General features: G+C 46.6%; 1 protein-coding gene across 7 annotated transcripts in view; it reads left to right on the forward strand.

The window, feature by feature from the left end:
- The window catches only part of FBF1 (Fas binding factor 1), a 1,089,678-nt gene that overhangs the window by 347,986 nt on the left and 718,588 nt on the right, over positions 1 to 23,104 (forward strand). For all 7 annotated transcript variants that reach the window (XM_069654733.1, XM_069654729.1, XM_069654732.1 and 4 more), the window contains 2 exons: positions 9,359 to 9,461; positions 9,664 to 10,071. In XM_069654733.1, the coding sequence (XP_069510834.1) occupies positions 9,359 to 9,461; positions 9,664 to 10,071 (511 nt within the window). The remainder of the gene's footprint in view (positions 1 to 9,358; positions 9,462 to 9,663; positions 10,072 to 23,104) is intronic.

Here is a 23,104-nt window from a genome sequence, read left to right on the forward strand (position 1 = left end):
GCGGAGGGGCCCCCTACACCGCTGTGGAATTTTCTAATGTGAAGGGGGGTGCACCGCTCCACCCCACCCTATTGGAGGGGCGCCCCATCTCATGTAGCCCTGCGCAGGAGCAGATAAGGGGAGGGGGGAGGCTGTCCTGCACTCCTCCCTGGGCTAAGGCGTCCGTTCCTAGGAGCAGATATCTGGTCCTCGAGGATTTTCATCCGTTTCCTGCCGTTGTTGCATTATTAGGCTCTCTTCTGGCCATACTAGATGGATTCAGTGGCATGGGCATAGCTCTGGTTTGGATCCTTATCTGCTGAATACCCTTCCCAAGATTTCCTCATTCTGTTTTTGGTCCCGCTCATCTGCTGGGGCTAGACCATCCATTTTAGGGCTATTTTCTAGGTTGTTTTACTGCATTGTACTGCCGTTTTCTGCCATGGTACACCACTTTAAATTTTAGAATCTGCCATCTGGAGAGGCCAAACCCATCAAATCTGCTTGCCTGGGTCGTCTCGGGTTGCCACTGCTGTTGCCCTGCTCCAGGGGTTATTTCTGTTGGTGTAGTGAACATGTTTACCTACTGACCCACCAGGGTCTGCCGTGTGTAGGTATCTCTGTCCTCCTGGTGCCATCTCTGTCGTGGATTCCACTTCTGGATAATGGGTCCCACTCCATTGAAGGACGATTGTTCTTCTTTTGGGCAATTGGGATCATCGTTGGCTCTGGGTGCCAATCCCTGGGTGACTGGTTCCTTCATTTTGCCCTTTTAAAAGACGCTGTAACTTACTGCATTGTTTCTCCTTTTGGGAACTGAATGTCCGGAGGCAACCACTGTAAGTATTTACCCCTGGGCCATGGGTTGGTGGGTTATTCCAGATACTCACTTAGGGGTCCCCATGGTCGTTGGGTTCTGCAGGTTCCCTTCTACTGCATTTATCTGTCGGATAACTTTTGTGGTTTTCTGCTCCTGGGACTGCTGGGTCTCAAATCCTCCACTGGATCTCTTTCATTTCTGGGCCTCCACTGTTTCCCCATGGAGTTGATTGCTTTCTTTTTGGTGCCTGTGGAAAGAAACAGACTTATCTGTCTATTCCTATTGTTTTGTTTCCTATAGGGCGCTATTCTCAACACTAGATGTTTTACAAGTGACACTGCAGTGTACTCACCTGGACTTTGGCATGTATCTAGGGTCCCCCTAAGGTCCCTGGAGTTCCTCACCAAGCGCTGGCTCGTAAGAGACTCCACCCCACTCCCCCCGATGGACTAGGGACTTTTAAATCTGTACATTATGCTGATTCATAGGTTATACATTGTTTCCTTGTGTGTTGATAGTGTGCCCCTCCTTGGTTTGTAATATGCCCTTCTGGCCCTAGGGCCCGTCTATCTAAAAGATATCTTGGACTTTGGTAGCCCTCCCGACTGTGTTGGACTTTGTGTTCCAAGGTGCTCCACATGTAAGTGCTATACTGCGTTATAGGCGCATGCGTTGAGTATAATACTTCACGTAGAAGGTAATACGAAGCCTGTACTAAGTTCTGTTTGGCACCTTTGGAACCTGAAAATGGCCATCATTACTGTGTGCGATATTTTCTGGGGCTCTTTCTATTAACTTGCATCTGCAAGCTTTTATGTCTATTGGCTACCACCCGGAATGGGGCCTACATTTGAGTTAGACCTTTACTGGACAGTTATTGTTTTTATCTACCATGCACTCTATTTGTTCTATGTAACTTTAGTACTTATTTTTCTCATCATACATTTTTTATGTGTGACCCCCCTAATACAGTGTATATTTATACAGTATACCAGTGTGGGGTGTTCTTGGTGGTGTCTGTTGGGAGTAATTGGACCTCCCTGCCAACCTTGATCCATCCTAAAGTTAAACCTGACTGATCTGTTACACTTATTATTGGAGAGGCTGGTCTTTCCTTTTGGTAGACACACTGTTCCGCCATTAGGTTAGATGATTACACAGCCCTCACAAGAAGGTTGTGCAAAAATCCCCTTAACAGCAAGAAGCTATCTATGCCAGTAATGGTCACTGCAAAACACATGCATGAATCTGCTGGCACACAACCTAACTATGTCAGCAATCTTTGCAAATGATTTGTAGTGACCATCCATACTGGTTGGTCACTGTAAATCCCTTGCAGAGATGATTCAAATACATGCACACACACATTTGTGCCCACACACACGCGCAGACACTCTCGGATCCATCCTAACATACTATGATGAATCTTGGGATTAAGTCAATTCTCCACAGCGGGGAGCCTTTCCTTGTGACGCTAGGGAGGAGAGCCCACTACGCAACATTCCCTCTACAGGTGGCGGCAAGCAGGACCTCACAAGGAGAGACTCCCCTCTTGGGGACAAGGACTCCCGTTCCACAGAGGAACACCCTTAAACCCTTTCTCTTGGGCCAAAAGTAACATCAGGTCTTCTGAAAATCCTTTTTGGACCAAGCCACTATTTGTTATTGTACCCTAAAACCCAAAACTCAACCTGAAGAAATATATGGTAAAACTACCAAGAAGAAGAAGACTGATCGAGTAATACCGATTGCTCAGTGGTTGAAAAGTAGCAATACTGTGACGAGGGAAAAGGAGCGAGTATTGAAGAGTGGTCAACTGGACGAGAAAAAGGACTCTAATCCTCCGATGGGCAGGACCAGCAATGTGTCATAAAACAGCCCTTCGTCCCTTTTTATAAAAGCTGAAACTTAGGAGTTTCAAATCTGGGGCCGTGGAAGCTGACAGAGACTGAGAAATCCTCTTTTGGGAGGAAGCAACCAGCTGGTGTGTGCAAGAAGCACTCAAGGTACAGAAGGCCCGAAGAGAACAGAAGAAGAAAACATCAAGCGAGAGAGCCAGCTTGAGTGGTGGCGTGACTCGTGAGAGGTGGACTGTCCAGTCTGGCAATGACGCAGAGACCGCTGTAACGCTGGCGCTGCAGACAAGTAGCAAAATGAGACGGACTGAAAGCTGTATCTGTCCTGACTCAAAGTGAAGTCCCTGGTGGCGCAAACCTGTGGGAAGTAAGGTAACTGGGACAGCGGGAGACCCAGGAGGGCACATGAGAATAGAGTACGGTCAGTCTAATCGTCCCAGTGAATGGCCATATATTAAGGAGAGGGAGAACCATTCAGGGACTCGACTCTGTCTACTCATCCCAGTGAATAGCCAATAATACCCAAACCCGAAGAGGGAAAATCCTCTGTGATCTTCAATAACTTGCTTTTCGTGTGGGGGAAAAAGGACATTGGGCCAGACAATGTCCTAAAAATCAAAGGCAGGAAGCCATGGAAATATGATGGATGACTGGAGAAAAGTGGGGGTTGGGGAGGAGGATTCGAGCTGCAAGAAGAGAAAGAGATATACACTATGAGTAACTGCCTCTGTTTCTCATCCCATTTAAAACACCTATGTCTATCTTAATCAACGGAGTATCAGTATCCGCATTAGTTGACTCAGGGAGTAAGCAAACAGCAGTCAGGGATGACCTCATATGCTCGGGCCAACGTATGGAAGGGAAACCAGTGCAAATCATGTGTCCATGGAGATGGAGTGTATCCCTAAACCCCAGTCACTATTAATATCAGGGGTAGGGAAACAATTAAGAATTTGCCGGTGGTTCCAGGACTCCCTGAGGAAAATATTATTGGTACTGACATTCCTCAGTTTGGTAGTCTGTTAGAAGAAATCAATCGGACACCAATGGAATATTCTCCTTGTGACACCTGGGAAGAGGAAGGGTTTGGACCTGATCATCTGAGCTAGACATGGGACCAAGACCCCAGAGACGGTTTAAAACAGAACCTGTAGAGATAAAAACTAAATGCAGTATCAGATGGGGAAGCCAGCAGCATTAGGGGAAGGGTATGCGAGGAATCACAAGGTGTTGTCACTTCTCCCATGGGGGAGAGCCCCTTTCCATGAAGCTAGGAAAGTGCAGCCAATACCCAATAGTCCCACTAGAGGTGGTTTAATGCGGGTGAGGACCTCATGGGAAGGGACACCCCCATTGGGGATAAGAACGATCACCTGTGGAACAGCCCCAATGAATATTGCTACTCTCTGACATTCCTTGGCCCTCACTAATGTCTAGAGCTACTACATTTAAAGCAAACCTATATATTGTTGTAACATAGTGCTTAAAACCAAAAGTACTAGGAAGAGGAAGAATACCGGAGATAAAAAGATCATTGGCTGTGTTAACACTGGTATGAGATGCTCCCAAGGAGGCATGAGGATTAAGTCAGTAACAAAGAAGAAGGACTTTTGGAATCTGCATGGGAGGAACTGGATACAAAGTATAAAAAGCAAAAAAGGACTGTTAGATGTGTCAAGCCCGGCCATGGAGCCGAACACAGCCATAACGAGAAGCACAGTGGTGGCAGGTGCAGCGGTATCCAGTCCTGTTGGGGAAAGTAGCCGGCGTCTGAAGTCTCTAGTGTGGGAGATTCAAACGCTGACCAACAGCTGTGGAAAAGCAGATGGCAAGAGGAAGCCAAAGAAGTTCTCTGCATGCCGAGTGGAGGTGGACCGAAGCCAGGAAGATGCTGTGAAGCCATAAGTCCAGAGGAGAGAAGCCCACAGAGCCAGGGAAGTGTGCCCTGGTCCCAGGAAGTTCCAGCAACGTGTCAAAGCCCATAAGCGGCAAGGGGAGGTACACGAGAACCGGAGGGAACCCAGGGGATGACACAAAGGCTAAGGTGGCTTTTCCCAAGCCCAGTATTAGCAGGGATGTTAATGGGCATAACGAAAGAAGGGTCTGGGAACACAACAGTGAGAGGGCTAGCATTAGAGGAATTATTCCTTGGTGCAGTGGTAACTATGAAACCACTGTCCACCAGAGAAGGGTCTGGGACCACAATCATGAGACAGCTAGCATCAGTGTAAATCGTCCTCGCTGCAGTGGTAACGAGGAAACCACTGGCCACCAGAGAAGGGCCTGGGACCCTAACCGTGAGAAAGAGAGCATCAAAGACCATTTTCCTTGGTGCAATGGTAACTAGGAAACCACTGGCCTCCAGAGAAGGGTCTGGGACCCAACAGTGAAAAGGAGAGCTTCAAAATGCCCTGGACAGGAGGAATAAGCTTCTGTTTCACAGCCCCCCCCCCCTCTGGAATTCCTTACCCCCAACTATCAGACATCGTTCCTTCCCCACCTTCAAGTGACTTGTGAAAACCTGACTTATCAACAAATATGAATAATGTTACCCATTACCAGACCTTCATTTGAATCGTCTTTCTTTCCTCTGTACAAATGCTGTGATACCCTCGGGTCTGGGCGTTACATAAATGTTATTTTAAAAAAAAAAAACATTAAAAAAGAGAAAATCTTCCTTGGTGCAGTGGTAACAAGGAAGCTACCGGGGAAGGGTCTGGGACCCCAACAGTGAGAAGGAACTATAAGCAAAATCAGGAGAAGAAAGTCATTCTCCTGGTATCGGACATCGGACAAAGAGCTGTGATAAAGACGACAACGGAAGGGAGTTATTCCCCCTGGCCATGTGGTGAACTGTACAAAGTAAAACCTGGAGGAGGGAGGTATTCTCTTGGTACTGGGCTGAGAGTTGTGCAAGAGATACCAGGGGAAGAGTGTCATCCCCCCTTGTTCTATAGGAAACTGCATATGATTATACCAGGAGAGTCATTCTTCTGGATATTGCATAAAGACTGGATGAAGCCTGTACGTCAGAGGAAGGGAGTCATTCCCCCTAGTATTTTCTGTTATAAGAGAACATTCCTTGGACACTGTTCAAGAGGCAAGAGAATTGAGCCATTCTCCTGAAGAAGGAACTTCCTATTCGTTTATCCTTAAGTTATAGTGTGAGGGTTAGAGTAGGACTTGACACAGGCCGGTGAAACTTGGATTTGACAAACATTCTTACAATTCCTTTAGTTTTACTTCGAGACAGGGAAACCCCTCCTAGAGATAGGGACCGTGAGTTTTTTTATTTCAGAAAGAAGTTTATAACCAAAACCATGCCACCTTTTTGTCAGCTTCCTTAAATCCATAAAGAAGTGCTATGTTAATCACAAAATTCTGAAAACAATTACATTGCTTAGAAGCTGGAGGAATTGACAATACAGGGCTTTGGGGGTGGCAAGAACACAGCATAGGGACAGGTAATGTGGGGTGGTGGTAGTGCAATACAGAGTGGGTGGGTTCCGCAATACGGCTGGGTGGGAATGAGGCTGCTATACAGGGGCCGTGTTGGTTGTTGTGGGCCGCAATATAGGGCCAGGAGGGAAGGTGTATTCAATACAGGGACATGTGGTTTATGGACCGCAATACAGGGGCTAGGGTGGAACAGAACAGTGCCTTAGGGAGCTGGGAGCCCAAATAGAGCATCTTGGGGGGGCTCAATACAGTGCTTGTGGACACCAAACAAAAGTGAATGACATGCTTTTGAGTGGGTGTGCGAGGTGCATGACCGATAACTGTGCTTGCTAGCATGCATGCAAGAAAAACATCATATGCAAAACAAAAATATGTTCAGGGTCGAAGCAGTGGGCAGACAGTGCAATTGTGAGTGATTCCAAGGTAAAAGACAGTAACGGCACTAAATGAGTTACAAGGTCACAGGGGGAATTACATAACACTAAGCATGGGTATACATTGGTGGAAAAAGAGTCACATGGGGATGTGTAGAATGCACTCACAAGACTTGACAGCACCAGATTTCGCGAGACAGTCTCTACAGGAAGCACGCTTGGGGAAGGAAGCTGGCAGAGCGTTAAAGAGCAACAGAGCAGCAGGAGCTCCCGGTGCTGCTCCTCCAACGGGAGAACAGGAGCTCCCCAGCCTACAGAGACACTAAAGACTTATCATAGACTCATGATTACCCATGACAGCGAAGTAACTGTCCCCTGTATATATTGCATTGCTCATGTAACTATTCAAGTAAGTTACCAACGCCCAATAAGGCTTGATAATTATACAACAGGATGCTGGGAGTGGGGTTCGGGTTTGTAAAACAATGTGATGGGGCAAAGGTAGGCACATGGGAGTTGGTTGAAAGCATGCTTTGAAAATTCTTCTCTACCTTGGTGGCCGTGGGGGTCTGTTACTTGCAGCACATCCTCTGAGCGGGCAGCAGACTGAGTCAGTGCTGGTATCATCCAGGGTGTCAGAGGTCCAGCACCCAAGCCCTTGCATTATCCTTAATACACGCAGACAGCCAGAGACAGGAGGTAAACGGAGGATGTTTTCGCGACATTTCCAGGAAAGAGCTGATTTTAAAGCACATGGCAAAATCGCTATAAGGTGGATGGTCAGAATTACATGTAACTTGCATGACATTTCACTTTCCTTCCCAGGTGCTAAAATACATCCCTCTGTGGACATTGAATTTTTGATATGTTCTATGTGAAATGTTGTATCTTAAACCAGCCAGTTGCCCTCGACTGCTCAGCCATCACTTCCACTTGATGATCCAGGAGAGGCTCGTGAAACATTGTTTCCAACCTGTGGGTCAGTTAGTTTCACCCCCTGAACACAGGGAGGAGATAAATTATTCTACCAGTCAGTGCCTGGATGGGCGAGAAGAACACTACTGCTCCGGTTTTGCTTTAAAGGGATGTTCTATTATTATTTGTAAGATTTGAAATCATTCAGCACCCAAGTACCTGCTATGAATGTGGGAGGAGGGAGAGTAAAAACTGTTTTGACCTTTTGCTAGTATAGGTACACATTCACAAGCTTCCTGAAAGGAGAGAGATTAGATTAATTCTTGCATTTGGGGGTAGAGTTCTGTACTTTTAAGAGTCCAATAAATGTCCTTTAGCAGTAGTCTTACTCATTGAAGGTTTTTTGTAATTTAAGAAAATTATTAACTTTTTAAAATCTGATTCGAGAAGACGGGCAGTTGGTTTAGGTACATCTGTATTTCTGGCAGAAAGGCCAGTTTTCCAGATGGTTACCCAGAGGGTGGTTTGAAGTATTGCAAGCCATGCAAGTGCAGGGGGGCGGGGGAGAGAGGAAGTGCCAGAGGGAGGGAAGGTGGAAGTGCAATCAGTGCAGCATTGCACTTAATAAGTGCAGCCAGGGCAGCGCGGCTCTGGGTAAGTGCAAGGAGGTAGGGGACTGTAGGGTCGCAGTTACAGCCCCTAAGTAGCAGTGCACGGCCTACTGGTCGTGGAGGAGCCTGGTACACAGTGAGAATCTGAGGGTAGCCAGGCAACCAGTAAGCGCAGCAGACAGGTAGGTCAGCAGGGGAGGGAGAGCGAGAAAGCAGAGGCAAAGAGAAAGGTCCTGAGCTGCTTCTAGAACTTCATCTCCAGTTTGAGAGGGGCAGGGAGGCCATTCCAGAGGGAGGCACCTGCAGAGGAGAGAGATCTATCCCCACTCTCTGCCTAGAGAAACGTCTGACACTCAGAGTTGGAGGTGGCTGAGCAAAGTGCTCGAGAAGGAAGCTGTTTGGGAAGAGAGAGTTGGATGTAGTGCGGGTCCGACCCCAGAAAGCCTTGTGGGCGTTGCAGGGCGTCTTGAACTTGATCCTTGCAGCCACTGGGAGCCAGAGGAGAGATTTCATGGCTGGAGAGATACGATCACTGGGCTTGAGGACAAGGACAAGTCTCAGTCCTGTTCTGGATTAGTTGCAGAGGTCGGAAAGTAGAGGAAGGCAAATTGAAAAAGAGGCTGTTGCAGTTGTCCAGCCTAGAGAGAACCAGGGATCTAGGGATAGTGAGCTTCTGGGGGACAGTGAGAAAAGGAGGAATACCTCTGAGGAGATGCAGCTGGTAGTGGCCTTCTTGGCAAGGTCTGTGATGTGAGGAGAGAAGGAGAGCGTGGAGTCGAAGATGACACCAAGGTTTTTTGCCTCAGAGGAAGGCGAAGGAAGAGGGCCCAAGGAGGGTGGCCAGATTGAGAGAGGAAAAGCGGGAGCAGGGGTCCTAATGAGAAGGATCTCAGTCTTACTGGCATTAAGGCAGAGATCGTTGGAGTCACACCACTCCCGATTCACAGATAGACAGTCAGGAACGAGGAGGAGAGTAGAGGAGGCTGAGGGGAGCCTGAAAGAGAGCCGATTGTCATCCGCATAACACTGAAAGTTAGAGAAGGTAGAGCAATACAATACAACAGTAATTCAGAACGATTCCCAAAGGGCGCTCTTTTTATATTAAAACCAAATTCTTGATACTAACTGAATTGTTCTTTGCCCCATGGATAAGATACAGCATTCGCTTGGTGTGTAAGGATGTGCGATTAGTCACCCAGCAGGTGTGGGAGGTCTTCTATAGGAAGTTCTGAATAACTGTGTTCTTTTCTCTGCCTTTCATGTTTTCAGTAATGCAAGCTGAAATGTGCAGAAAGGAACTGTGCTTTCTTTTCTGTTTGATTTAAAAGTTGTGGTACTTTTCAGAAAAAGAAGATCCATTGGCAGATGAAGACTTTGTGTTCGGTTCATACCAGCCTACCATGTCCTCGACTCCTGAGGGTCGACAGTCGCGCCGTCAGTCTGTGAGGTAACCTCCGTTACATTTGTGGTGCAAACTGCTTTGCAAATGCCTCTTTTTTTTGATCTACTAAGTGGGGCCATACTATGTCTTTCTTTGAAATGTTGTGCTGATTTCGTCCTCTGTGCTTGTGATCTTTCTTACAGACATCCCATGCCATTTCCTGTGTCTCATGACTTTTGTTACATGTCTCTCTCCTTCCTTATTGCAGGTTCTCATCTGAGAATATCAACGAAGTGAAACCAGATCAAAGGTCAAAGCCAACCACTCCAGCTACTCCAAGTCCTGCTCGTGGAGCCCGGAATGGGGGTGATTGGCTGGGCCTGAAAGATGAAACCCCATCATCTTCACTCAAAGAAGCCACTGTGACCATTAAAGCTGCCCCTTCGAGCCCTGCGAGAAAGCCTGCCTCTTCTAGCCGGCCACTATCTGGGGCCAGCGTAGCAGAGGATAAAATGAGCAAACCAGGTTTGTTGGAACCAGATGAGGATGAAAACTGGCTTAGCAGTGCCTTATCCAGGAAAAAGGCCTCCAAGCAAGAGAAGGTGGAAGAGCGAGGATCTGACATGGTGGATCATCGAGTCCAGGAGGAGAGACCGCAAATCCCCCCTCAAGCCAGGTGAGTAGCCTAGGATGGCAGGTTCTGTTGCAAGTCTGGCAGGGGCAGCAGAAGAGATTGCAGTGGTTTTCAGTGGTTTTCAGAACCTAAATAGCTGGTGGTGCTGCATATCAAGAGAGAGGTGCATCCGCAGTGCTCTTGTGTATATCCGTATTTCGATAGAGTGCTGAGCCAGGTCATCACTGACAGAGCTGCACGAGAGTACTGGGGTGCATGTTTGTGTGTGGGAATCCTTGTTCGGAACGATTTTCTTTTTGCTGCTTTCCTCCCATAGACCTATATGGAACACCCTTTTTTTCTTTGTTTAGACGCCTGTTCTGACTTATTGGAGGTAAGTAAAGCCTTTTTCTTTAGTTCCCTTGTCTTTTAGCTCATTCTTATGGGGAAACTGATTAATCCATAAGACTGTTAGTCCCAAGAGACTATGAACCTCATTATAGGTTTGCTGGTATCCCGCCGGGATACTGGCAAACCCGCCTTACCATCCACGCCACTCGATATCCCGGTATTACTGAGATATTACAGGCGACGGAGAGATGGTAAGTTCCCATAGTCACCCTAAAGCGAAGTGCAGTTACGATACTTGGCATCCGTATAACCGTTTCTATAATGACTTTTTGGTTACTTTTACAATGTGCCTACTATGAGCTGGTAGCAGTGGATCGTTTTCTACTGTGTTTTAAACTTTTTACTTTGGCACTCTTGCATTTTCTGCAAAAGTCTACTAAATGTGGCTAGCACCCTAAGATGGCTATGCCACAAGGTTTGTGTTCGCCCTTTGGCTACATTGTTCTTTGGCCTTTTTCCTGCCTTCTCAGTTCAGAGAATGTCATATATGGAATGCCCTTTCCCAGGGAATGCTGCTGCTTTCGCAGGCAAAGGGGCGGTTTGTGGGTGGCTGCATGTGAGGGCTGGGATTGTCTGGTCCCAGTCCACATTTGTGTCCCTGAGTGTCTTTTGCTGAGCAGAATGCTTGCCCAGTGGCTGTCTGTGATTGGACATCCCTGCCAGTTTGAAAGGAGCAGATCCTTATATTTGGTAGACCCAGTGCTCCAGGTAAGATTTGGAAGTGGGAGTATTTTACTCCCTATTATTTTAAAGTTGGGACTAAAATGATTTTTAGGGAGTAAAATTCTATGTCCAATTCCCAATGAGAGTATTTTATAAGCAAGTAAAAATAGCTTCGAACTGAAAAACAGAAGTGTTTTTGTAATATTTATTTCTTTGCACCTAGTTATTCATGCCCATTAAAAGATGCATGTTTAATTCTTACAATCGGGCAGTTAAAATAGTACTTTCCGTCCAGTGGTACTATGTGCACTACTGGTCCAAACATATCCATGGAGTTGTGAGGGTGAAAGCAGGGCTGCAATATCCTACATGTCTTTTTCTGGGAGTATTTACCAATTTTTAGGGAGTAAAATTGGCCGATACACCCCTTATGTGTAGGGCTGGGTAGACCTGTTGGCAACTCCAGTCCAAATCCTGCATAAAAGGAGGACTCCTGCAGCCATTCGACAGATCATCGCTGGAGGCAAGTCCCCATGAAGAAGTGAAGCCCGCTGAAGACCTGAGGAAGACCGTTGCAGCTAACCAGCATTGCCTGCAGCCAAGTCCCTGTGAAACCCTGTTGCTTTGCCCTGATCTCAAGAAGGCCCTCTCAGTGATTTAATCCCTGCTTGAGGATCTGTGCTTGCTGAGCATTCGGAAGTGCCCCTGGACTGTCCAGCTCTGTCCTGTGCTACCTCGCTGCAGCAGTCACCATTCCACTAGAGAATTTTCAGCTTTTGCTACAAAATGCTTGCTCCTGCATTTTCAGCCTTCTGAAGAACATCTGTAGCAGTCTGACTGTGGTGACTCCAATTGAATGCTGTCTTCTTCTATCCCTGGCAGTCCTCAGAGGTTGCCTGCTCTGCAGAACTCTTATTCCTTTTGTGTCAAGGGTGACAAGCTGGCCATTCTATAGAATCGTAATACAGGTCCACGACTGACAGAAACATAATTCTGCACATGAAAATGACATCTGCAACAGCTACTACTGGGCCTCGCTCAACTGAACCAGGCACAGAGGTACATGTCCCCCACGAAATTCCAGACCTCTTGAAGGGGCCCCAGGAAAATTTGGAGTAAGGGGGGGGTTAACATACCTGTTTCATTTCCCCCTCTCCTCAACAGGGTTACATGGATGTAAAGTCCGGTCCCTATCACTTGCCTGGCTCAGATCGGTGGTGGTCTAGTTAAGGATCCCCTTCCGCAGTGTGGTTGGATTAAGAAAGACACTTACCTGATTTTTTGGAACTCTTAATCGCAACTACTGAACTTACTCAATCCAATAGTAAACCTACCTCAACAGTATACATCAGGGAACTGGTGACTTTAAGGCAGTAGGCCCCATTCTATCTCAGTGATGGACTTACTAGAGGCTTAGGGATCTAGTTCTAGGTGTTGTGAGGGGTCAGAAATGCAAGACAGATACAAAGTTGTAGTTTTATCAATGTTTGACATTTATTAAAATAAAGGGTAAGATAAATGACTATCTTTCCCTATCCTAACAAGCATGTTCCTACCTAGCAAACTAAAGCTAAAGAAAGATTACCTAGTCTACAAATGTATCTTACCCTCACACTAATGTACAGTGGGACAGAGTTCTATTCAGTTCAATACAAAATGTCATTTCCATTCAATATGTTCTTCCACTTGGCAAAGTAAATGTCTCTTTCACAAAAACACTTGTTCCAAAATCAAAGCAACTGTTTCCGCCACAAAGTGTTCTTCCCAGGATGTAAAATAGATATAAGGATATCACAATATTCTTCCAATAGAAATAACTTTGTCGGGGCAACAATTTGTCAGAATAATAGAATTAACAGTTTCTTTCCACAACACCATTTTGCCACAGAAACACTTCTTCAATCTTCAAAGCAACCGTCTCTTTCCTGGCATACTCACCTGCCAGGACTAACTACAACTGATCCCTTTCCTGGTTTACTCGCCTGCCAAGAAGAAAAACTCCTACAGCTACAATTGGTCTTTTCTGTTAGTGGCAGTATTTGTTCCAAGGTTCTCCTCCCCAGTATCCCCTGTGAGGAGAGTTGAACAATGACTGCCTATCTTTATAGTCGCTTTCCCCAAACTGGCATCTCAAGAAAGAAGAATTGTGTCCAAGTTGCCTCTTTACTGCTTCTTCATAACCTATTGGCTGTTGGCAATGTGGGTTACAGGTTTCCCCAAGATGATATCTGATACAAGGAGAATTGCGCCCGTGTTGCCTTCCTCTACTTGTTAGGTATTCAAAATGTTCTGTTCGGAGCACCCAGGGTTACCTTTTCCTTCAGGCCAACTCGCCGGTCTCTTTTGGCATCTCTGCTTTACTCCTGCTGTGGCGGACCTTCTGTGGTCTGACCATTCCATTGACAGCTCCTGCATAGCTTCAGCTGTCTGGACGGCTCTTCTCCGGAGCTCCACAGGCTCTATTTGGTCTCTATGTTCTCCTGCACACACCTCACATCGGGTTGGGAACTCATCTCCCACATGGTTGGTCTTCTCTCCCAGCTGCCGCCCATGCCTCAACTTCCTGCTGCGTGTACTCTGTAAAACCACACGCCTTCTCTTCCCGTGTCAGCTTCTGCTGGCACTCTTCCTTCTGCAGCAACCACTTTTCGGCCATTGGCAAACTTTCCAACTTCATCGGCCTCTCTCCTGACTGCTTCTACCTCTCCTTCTCCCAGCTATGGCTCATTCTCGGATTTAAATGTCCCGCTCAGGTGCCTTGACTTCCAACAACCAGACCGCACATCCCTGTTAGTAGCACCTTTGATCCTCATTAACTCTGTGTCCCTCTTCCTCATCCCAGTACCACAGGCATTATGGATCTTGAAGTCTATAGTGGTTGTGACTCTTCCATGTCTCTTTAGTTGCGATTGATTTGTGAACTGAATGGAATTAGAACTTGGAGATGTTATGTGAATGATATGTGATCTATGATTTAGTATTGGGGTTAGGACTTTTACCTAAGACCGAATCATGATAATTAGAGGATGTCACATTTGAGCCATGAATTCCCGAAGTATCAAACGTATTCTGTCTAGGTGAGTTTTCATAGAACGTTCTTTGGATTTTTTATGGGAGGGACTTGTGCAATGATGAGAGCATACCATTAGATAGTTGGGATTTCTAGGATTCTCATCCTCATAAGAAGATGAATACAGCGCCCCTCCCAAGGGAGTCACTACTTGCCCCTGACAACCATCTCCTCCCATGTGAACCTCCCTCCTGATGCCACCCCAAGGTCAGGATCAGGTAGCGGCTGCCTTCCCCTGGCCACATGAAAGGAGATTTTAGGCTGGGGTTCAGAGGCGATTCTTCAGGATTCATCACAGTGTGAACGTAAGTGTTTTTTCTCTGTTTTCTAATTTGATTAATTATCTTTGTTTGCTCTGGTGTTGAATCAACTGTTTCTCCCCGTTTAATCACTTTACCTCCTACAGTAATTGAACATCTTACTTATGGCAATGGTCTCTGTTGATAAAAACTGTCTTTAAAGTAAAAGTGTGGGGTTTCTAGTTAGAGCCCCCAATTGTAGATGTATATATGTGTTTGGTAGCAGTTGTGTGATAGTTCTTACCTGAAGTTTTTTTTTATTTTTTATATAGAATTTTAACCTTACAAACTCACAAACCACTGATCATCACAAACCTTACACATTTAACTGGTTGTATGCCTATTTAAATTATTAAACTCCCGGCCCGCGGCACAGCCCATTTTCTCCATTCCTCCTTTGATCTCCATAACTATCTTTGCCATAGTACCATTCTGTCCTTTGGGTTATCCTACGTCCCGCACACCCTGTTCCGAGGCAGTCAAAGCAACTACCAATTGCCTCCAACCCTCCCTCCTCTTGGTCCGAGTTCCTCCCTTTTGCTTCCTGCCACACCACTTTCTCTGCATTTGCCCATTTCACTAAATCTCTCCACCATCCTTGCACTGATGGTCTTGTATGTGCCTTCCATCCCATCATACTTCTCCGTTTTGCCAGTACCTATGCAAAGTCCTAGAGTTTACTCACATGTTTAGCTCTAATTAGGCCTTGGGAAGCCTCCTAGAAGACAGGCCTTGTGGGATCCCACATCTAGGCTAATCTCTGCTTTCACCATAATTTGGGCTACCTCTCCCCAAAATCTGCTGATCTCTGCACATGCCCAAAACCTATGCACCAGCCCTGCGTTTACCTCTCCACACTTCGGGCATGATTGTATACCTACTTGATGAAACTTGGCTATTTTATTCGGGGTCAGATATGTTCTATGCGACACATAGAGCTCGATCTGTTGTAACCGCACATTCCTCGACACCTTTGTGATACCCCTTGACTCTGCACCACATCTCGTCGGACATTGGCTCCTGTATATCTGTCTCCCACTCCTGCCTCATACGTACTACTTCTTTTCCCACCTTAGCCATTAATAGCTCGTATATGTTTCTAATTCTTACCTGAATGTTTCATTGATTGTGTATTTTATAGGCCTGATCGTTTTCTATATTTTTGTACTTCTCTGTCTAACTGGAATTGTTTGAGCGCTCTGTGTGTGTCTTGCAGCCATAGGCCACTCTGACACCCCTCCTGAGTCTAAGCCTTGCAGATTTACTACCTACCTTGATTGGGTTTGTATATACATTAGTGTCTTTTCTGTTCACCATAATATGTTGGCCTCCCCAAATCCATACCTAGGTTTGATTTTGGACTTCCATCCTAACGAATTGTGCTCAAAGATCGGATAAGGTCTTTGACACTCTGTAGATCCACCGTAGCGATAAAATAGTTCTTGCTACACAGAACTCTGAGCTTTAAACGTTTTAGGCCTGTAAACGGTACTTAACCTATCTTAAATTATGGAAACATTGAGTAGGTCTACTCTTGCTCTGGACAAAGTTGAATATTTGAAGACGTTTTCACAAAAGGATTTACATTCTGGTGACAATTGACTACAGAATTAACGGGTCATCAGCGATCTGCGAAGAATGCTTTACTTGTTGCTGGTGGTGTAGATGATGTTGGGGCAGGGCCTGGCAGTAGTAATGGTCCTATTATTCTTGAAACTACACAGGGTACACGTAAATATGAAGAGAAGGCTTCTCAATCATCTAATGCCACTTCTGATGCTGAAACTACGTATGACTTGAACAATTAGGAGCTTAGGTTCAAGGAGATGGAAATCCAGTATATGAAGTCAAAGATGGAGTCAGATATGATTGAAAAGGACAGAGCCTCCCACTTAGTTAGCCATGCTGAATGGGCCTACAGGTTACTCTAGAGAGGGTCGGGGAATGGCTCTCTGTCCTCCTCTCATCCAAGATTTCCTAAGGACCTGTTGATAAAAAGAAAGCAATTATAGATTGGCTACCTGCATTTGAGTATGCTTGTGAAGTACATGAAGTGAATAAGTTACAAAATTGCTTGGTTTCTCTGCTGGTTACCCCAGAAAGATGGTAGTGCTATTATGGAATTGTCTAAATCTCAGAGAATTAAAATTTCAAAAATTAAAGCAGCATCTGCTATTAAGGTTTGGGAAGACTCCTGCCCAATATGTAAAGTAAAGAGTTTAGAGACCACAATAATAAAGAGAATGTCACTTGGGTCAAATGTCAATGATTATCTTAAAAACCTGAGTGGGTGAGTGAAGTCCATAAGGTAACCGCTTTTGAAGGCATGAGGAATTTTGTCATGCTAGAGCTTATTTTTGCTTCTTGTTCCCCTGTGCTCAGACAGCATTTAGATCCTAAGAAGTTAGCCATTGCTTCTGATCTGTCTGTATTCCAGTGTCCCCTAAAGGACAATGGTGTTTCTAGTAAGCATGAGGAGCGGTGGAAGCAAAAGGAGAAAGAGGGTGAGAGTACTGAAAAACCTGGTTCCCATAAAGCCCTCAAATTGTTTAAAGGGGTACGTCGCATGGAGATAATCTCAAGAGTAGTGGAACCCACCACCCAAAACAAGAACCTGGCCACAGTATGCTTCCCTACATACACAGATCCTCGGGATCTTGGGTTATCCGTGGAGCCTAGTGACCATGTGGGATCTCAGATGCAAGGGTAAGATCTTGGGGTTTTCCCTCATTGAATCTGACTTTCCCTTATGATGAGGGAGATCTACTCCCAGGGGCATCCTTCACGTCTGATTCCTTGTCCAGAGGTGTTGGTGCAGAGGTTACTACTCTAGTGTCCCATACGCCCTGGGAGCTGATGCATATACAGCCATCCCTGGCAATAGCAAGTGCTATTTTAAGGATAACATACATTCAATTGCTAGGGAAACATTTCTTTTTTTAACTTTTCCCTACATAGTCCTAGGGGACCCCCACTCTTTTTGCTTCATTTTGGACCCTGTCCAGATTTTGGAGGTCAGTAAAGCCTTCTGACTTACTTCCCTTGCTTATTACCTTTTCACCTAATACCTTTTTGGTTACATTGCCAATGATATGTTATGCTGATTCATACTGTCCACCACTACCACCTATGGGCAGTCTCAAGACGCTCTAATATGCCTAAAACTTTCTTTTACTGTTTTTGTAATATTTTTCTCATGCACTTTTTCATTCATTGCAAATGGCTACTAAAGGTGGCTAGCACCCTAAAATGGCTTTGCCACGTGATGTTTGATTGTTGTCTGGCCATCTTGTCCTTTGGCCTTCTACTCACCTTCTCAGTTTAGCAAATGCCATATATAGTAACCCCTTTCCTGGGGTAAGCTGTTGCTGTTGCGGGCAAGTAGGCTTTGTGTGTCTGAGCCAGAGTAGGGGGCTGGGACTGTCTGGTTCCAGTCCACCTTCTCTGGCGCCCAAAAGTCTGCTGCTGTACGGATGTGATGGTTTTCCAGATTGACAACCCTCGGCTGTTTGAAGTTTAGTTTAGTTTAGTTTAGTTTATTTATTTGTATTGCACGCCTGGCCCGGATCCTTACTATTGATATGCTTGGACTAGCTCCCAGCCTGAATCTTGGCTAAAAGGATGGCTGCTGGAGCTAATTGACTGTTAGGGAGAATTCTCTGTAAAGGCTAATTTCCCAAACCTAGTGAGTCCCCCAGCAGCTTTGCTGGATTTTTGGGGTTTATTTTTTTCTCCTGCTAAGAGTGAGACTCTTTTTCTCCCACTCTTAGACATGATTTGAGGTGTTCCAACCTCTCTCCCTGGCTTTTCAACCAGTATCTGGCACTCCTTGCCCACCGCATCGCTGCTCTCTGCCCCCACTTCCAGTGCTATGCGGACGATACCCAGCTCATTTTCAGGCTACCCTCGGCCTCCTCCTCTCCTTCCCTCATCTCCGACTGTCTGTCTGCTATCCAGGAATGGTGTGCCGCCAATGACCTCTGCCTTAATGCCAGTAAGACTGAGATTCTACTCATCGGCACACCCACTCCCTCCTTCCCTGCAGCTCTCTGGCCGGCCTCCCTTGGCCCCCTTCCTGCCCCTACCTGCAAGGCTAAAAACCTCGGGGTCATCTTCGACTCCACACTCTCCTTCTCTCCTCATATATCTGACGTCTCTAAGAAGTCACACTACCAGCTGCACCTCCTCAGAGGTATTCTTCCCTTCCTCTCCTTCCCCCAGAAGCTCACTGTCTCCCGAGCCCTGGTTCTCTCAAGGCTGGACTACTGTAACAGCCTCTATCTTAATCTGCCTGCCTCCACTCTCCGCCCTCTGCAACTTATCCAGAACAGAACTGCGAGACTTGTCCTTGGCCTCAAGCCCAGGGACCGTATCTCTCCAGGACTGAAATCTCTTCACTGGCTCCCAGTGGCTGCGAGGATTAAGTTCAAAACCCTTTGCATTGTCCACAAGGCCTTCTGGGGCCTGGGGCCTAAATACCTTCAACTCTCTCTTCCTAAATATCTTCCTTCACGAGCCCTTCGCTCATCCGTCTCCAACTCCCTCATGGTCAGCCGCTTCTCGAAGCAACGAGCTGGGGGTAGATCTCTCTCCGCAGCAGGGGCCTCCCTCTGGAACAGCCTTCCTGCCTCCCTGAAACTTGAGGAGAACCATCTCCGGTTCCGGAAGCACCTCAAAACCTTCCTCTTCGCTTCTGCCTTCTCTCTCCCTCTCCCCTGCTAAACCTGCTTAACTCCCCACTGAACTCTGCACTAAACCTGCATCTTGGCCACTCTTAGCGACCTCGGTCCAGGGCCCAGCCACTCTCCACTTGCACTGCCTCCCTGGCTCCCCCTGCACTGTGGGACTGTCACTGCATCCCTACAGCCCCCTTCCCAGCACTTGCTCTGCACTTACCTCGCACTTGCCACCAGCTGGCCCTTTTATTTATTATTTATTATTTATTATTTTATTACGCTACTTACCTTGTATTGCACTTTCCCCCCCACCTCCTCCCCTTGCACTTTCTCCTTTTCCCCTTACCTCTGCACTTGCGCGATCTGAATGACACCTGGCCTAGTAGGATCGTTTGTCTGTCTTCCCCTTGTTTCCCTCCGTCCCTGCCTCGTCGCGCCTTGAAACACTTGTGTATAGGCGCGTTACAAATACCATATCATATCATATCATTCCTTTGACTTTGTATGTGTTTTATGGGCTATGGGGTCCTTTACCCCATAGGGCTTCATGTGTTTTTGGTATGTGGGTTACACAGCACCCTCTGTGCAGTAACCCAGGGGTGTCGTAGCGATCCCCAAACATAGACTCCATACCCTGGGACTGACTACTGTCTCCCAGGGCATGTAAAGTCACCATTGGCTTTACTAGTCTTAAATTGTGAACAGAATCAGTACAAACCATCATATTGTGGACGTACTGGTCGGGGCAATTCGATTGCCCGGGGTCTGTTGTTCGAGGGGGCACTGTCCAGTACCCCCCGACCGAGTTTTGGCTGGTGGCAGTGGATACTACTTTTTATATTCGACCGCAAATATATTCCTATGGGATTTTCCCATTGTTCGAGGCTACCACTTTTTGATATAGCCTGGAACATACCGCCGGTTTATTAAATTAATATAAATTCACCAATGAGATTATTTTTTGCCGAAACTCGGTTCCAAAATGGCGTTTGTGTTCGCTTCTGTGACTCCAACCCAAGTTGAGCCCTTTGTTCCACTTTTTGGCGGGCTTCTCCACAGAAGCCTCCAAAAGTGGTGCCACTCTGTCTGGGTACCAGAGGGAGTGTAGGAGGGGGTTTAGGCACCCTGGATTGAGTTGCCTTGGCAACTCAAGTCACACTCTGGTGTGATTGGCCCAGTGGTGAGCTGTCTGGCTCACCACTAAGCATGCTTGAGTGACAGCTAGGACTGATGAATGGGGGTTTTCTGCATAAAAGCAGGGCTTTGGGGACTCGAACTTCAGAAGTCGCCACAGGACCTAAAGAATCCGAGGAGGGAGAAGCCAAGCCGACCTGCAATGACGACACCACAGGTGGAGCCCTGCTGAACCGTCTCACCACTTTTCCCGACGACAGAGGAGATCTCCAGTCCGGAGAGTCTTCTCCCTTTGACTGGTGGGGATAACCAGTTTGCCCGTCTTTTTGCCTTCCTGGATCATCTCGTGGCCGCCTTGCCTGTGTCAAGCACCCCGGCAACTGGGATACCACGGTTTACCACTACCGCGAATAAAAGGGTAGTACCTTTTAACCGGAGAACTCCGCGGCTGGTGTCTTCCCTGGCAGTGCAACAACCTTCATCTTTCCTCCATGTCGAGACCTCCTCTTCCTCTGGACGAAACACTGACTTGCACCCGCTGCCAGGAACAACTGCCCCCGTTGGAGCGTTCTTCCCATTTCAGGTACTGTGTCCCGCCTGGCTTTCCCGACAGATCGTTCTGGGTGACAGTAAATACCCGACTTTCTAACCTGGGTTAGCCTGGGGCCTGTTAACTAACTTTTCCTGACTTGATCTCATCTTTTTTTGAACTATCTACAAAGACTCTTTGGGCATAACCCCTCTGTGTGATCCTGGACACATTTCGCTTTCTCTCTCCAAGAGTGGGCCTGGCATTTGAACTTCCTTGCTCTCCAGTAGACTTTGCCTAATGTGCCTCACTGTGGTTCTTTGAAAAGTATTGAAATTGTGTGCTTTCATAACTCTGCCTTTTCCCTCCCTTTTTTTTATAACTTATTAGAGTGCCATCTTAGGTTAGGTGCTCACCTCTGTCTGAAAATAAGTGGTGTTTCTCACTAAGACTTGTCTAATAAGTAATCAGGGTTGTATATCTATAATAGTGACTGTGTGTTGAATTTACTTACCTCTTTTTGTGCTGGTGTAATTTACAAGTGTGTCTTTAAATAAATAATTATATACTTTTACACCAAAGCTCTGGTCGGTGTTTGCTTGTGCTACTGTATCTCTGTACCTATTGTATATACTCTATATACTGTAACTCTTCTTGAGAGAAGTCTGGCTGCTCAGCCACAGCTACCAAGTAAATCTGGGTGGTACAGACTGCTACCAATTGGGTTTACTGCCAACACCTGTAGTCTTAAGCCTTTTGCAGTGGTCCCTAAGGGAACTGCACAGGTTTCTGCCTAACATTGACAGATCATCATTAGAACCAAGACTTCTGTGAGGAAGAGCAGCCGCTGACCACTCAAGGACGACTCCTGAAGCTGACCAGACTAGGCCCAATAAAGTCCTGCTCCTCTGTTTGATCTCTGAAGACCCTCATTGATGCCAGTGGGAACAACCATTCTCTACCCTTGCTCAAGGATCTTTGCCTTAGCAGGCTGCAGAAGCGTCCCTGTACCACCCAGTGGACTGACCAGCTCCCTTTCTGAGCTGCAGCTATTGCCTTTACGAGCAGAGCCTTGGGGCTTGCAAGATCTTCAGTTTATGCCATAATTTGCCTGTCCTTGCAGTTCCAGCCATCTCACTGCAAGGGAAGCTGCTCTGGGGCTGCTCCTGTGTTGATGACGGAAAAGATCGCCTATCGCCGTCGTGGTGAACAATCTCTCTACACTCCTGTGAGGCGTCCTGAAGGGTTGCACTGCCGAAGTCTGCACCTTTTCTTCATTTGGGTGTTTTCTTCAAGAAGTTGACTGGATCCATCTGGTGAGAACCACGACCAGCTGCCAGCCTGAAAAGTGACCTCTGTACATGCAACCCCTGAGCTTCCCTCACCCAAACCAAGGACAGAAGATTGTGTCCCCAGACAATTCCAGAAGACCAGCTGTGTCACCTGGTATAATCTGGTGAGGGGTCGTCAAACCTGGGCTAAGGACCCTTTCCTAGCACTTAACTTGGAAATAGGATAGAGTGGGTTACTTACCTGATTTGAAGTAAATATTTATCTTATTTTAAGAAACTGTCAAATTACCGCCACCGCCCACCACATCAGTTTTAAAATATCTTCCTTGAACAAACCATAGTTTGAATTATTGGTTGCACTTATAGCCCTAGACCACTCACACTTTTCCTGAGACTAAGCCTTGACTGCTCATCCACACTTCCTTGATTGGGATTGTGCCAACCTCTCAGTTTCTTCCCAGTTTAACATAAATAAGGTGCCCTCCTAATATGCCCCTGTAGTGAAGTTGTTTTCATATATATTATTATTAAGAATGTTGTGTGCTTCCGTCTCGCGTCTGCCTCGCGTCCGCGTTTACATTCCAGTGACTGCGGGCGCGTGGCAGAGCAGAGACGGTTGGCCGAGAGAGCGTTGGTCCAGTTTAACAGCTTTCCTGGGGCGGGCCTGAAATTCAAACTTACTTTACCCTTCTCTTGTACCTCGTTTCTACAGCCCCCCATCCCTTCTGGGCTGATTTTAGAAATTCATCTTAACACTACTTCTATCAGGAACTCTGGGGCTAATATAACTGGGGTGGATTGTGCTTTGGTAAACCCAGAGATGTTGCCCAGAGCTCCTCTTATGCCCACCAATTTAGCCAATTGCCCCCCTTTCAAAGATTCCCAGAAATGCCTGTCACTCTAGCAGTAAATGGAGGAGTGGTTAGGAATCCTGTATGTTTCCAGAGGCATGTTTTAGGTAGAGTTCTGCCATTGAATGATCTCAAAGACTTGGGTCCTGTTGGTGGCAGAGCAGATCGACC

The sequence above is a fragment of the Ambystoma mexicanum genome, chromosome 3q (genome assembly GCF_040938575.1).
Source record: "Ambystoma mexicanum isolate Mex_15411 chromosome 3q, UKY_AmexF1_1, whole genome shotgun sequence".
In the NCBI taxonomy this organism is placed as follows: domain Eukaryota; kingdom Metazoa; phylum Chordata; class Amphibia; order Caudata; family Ambystomatidae; genus Ambystoma; species Ambystoma mexicanum.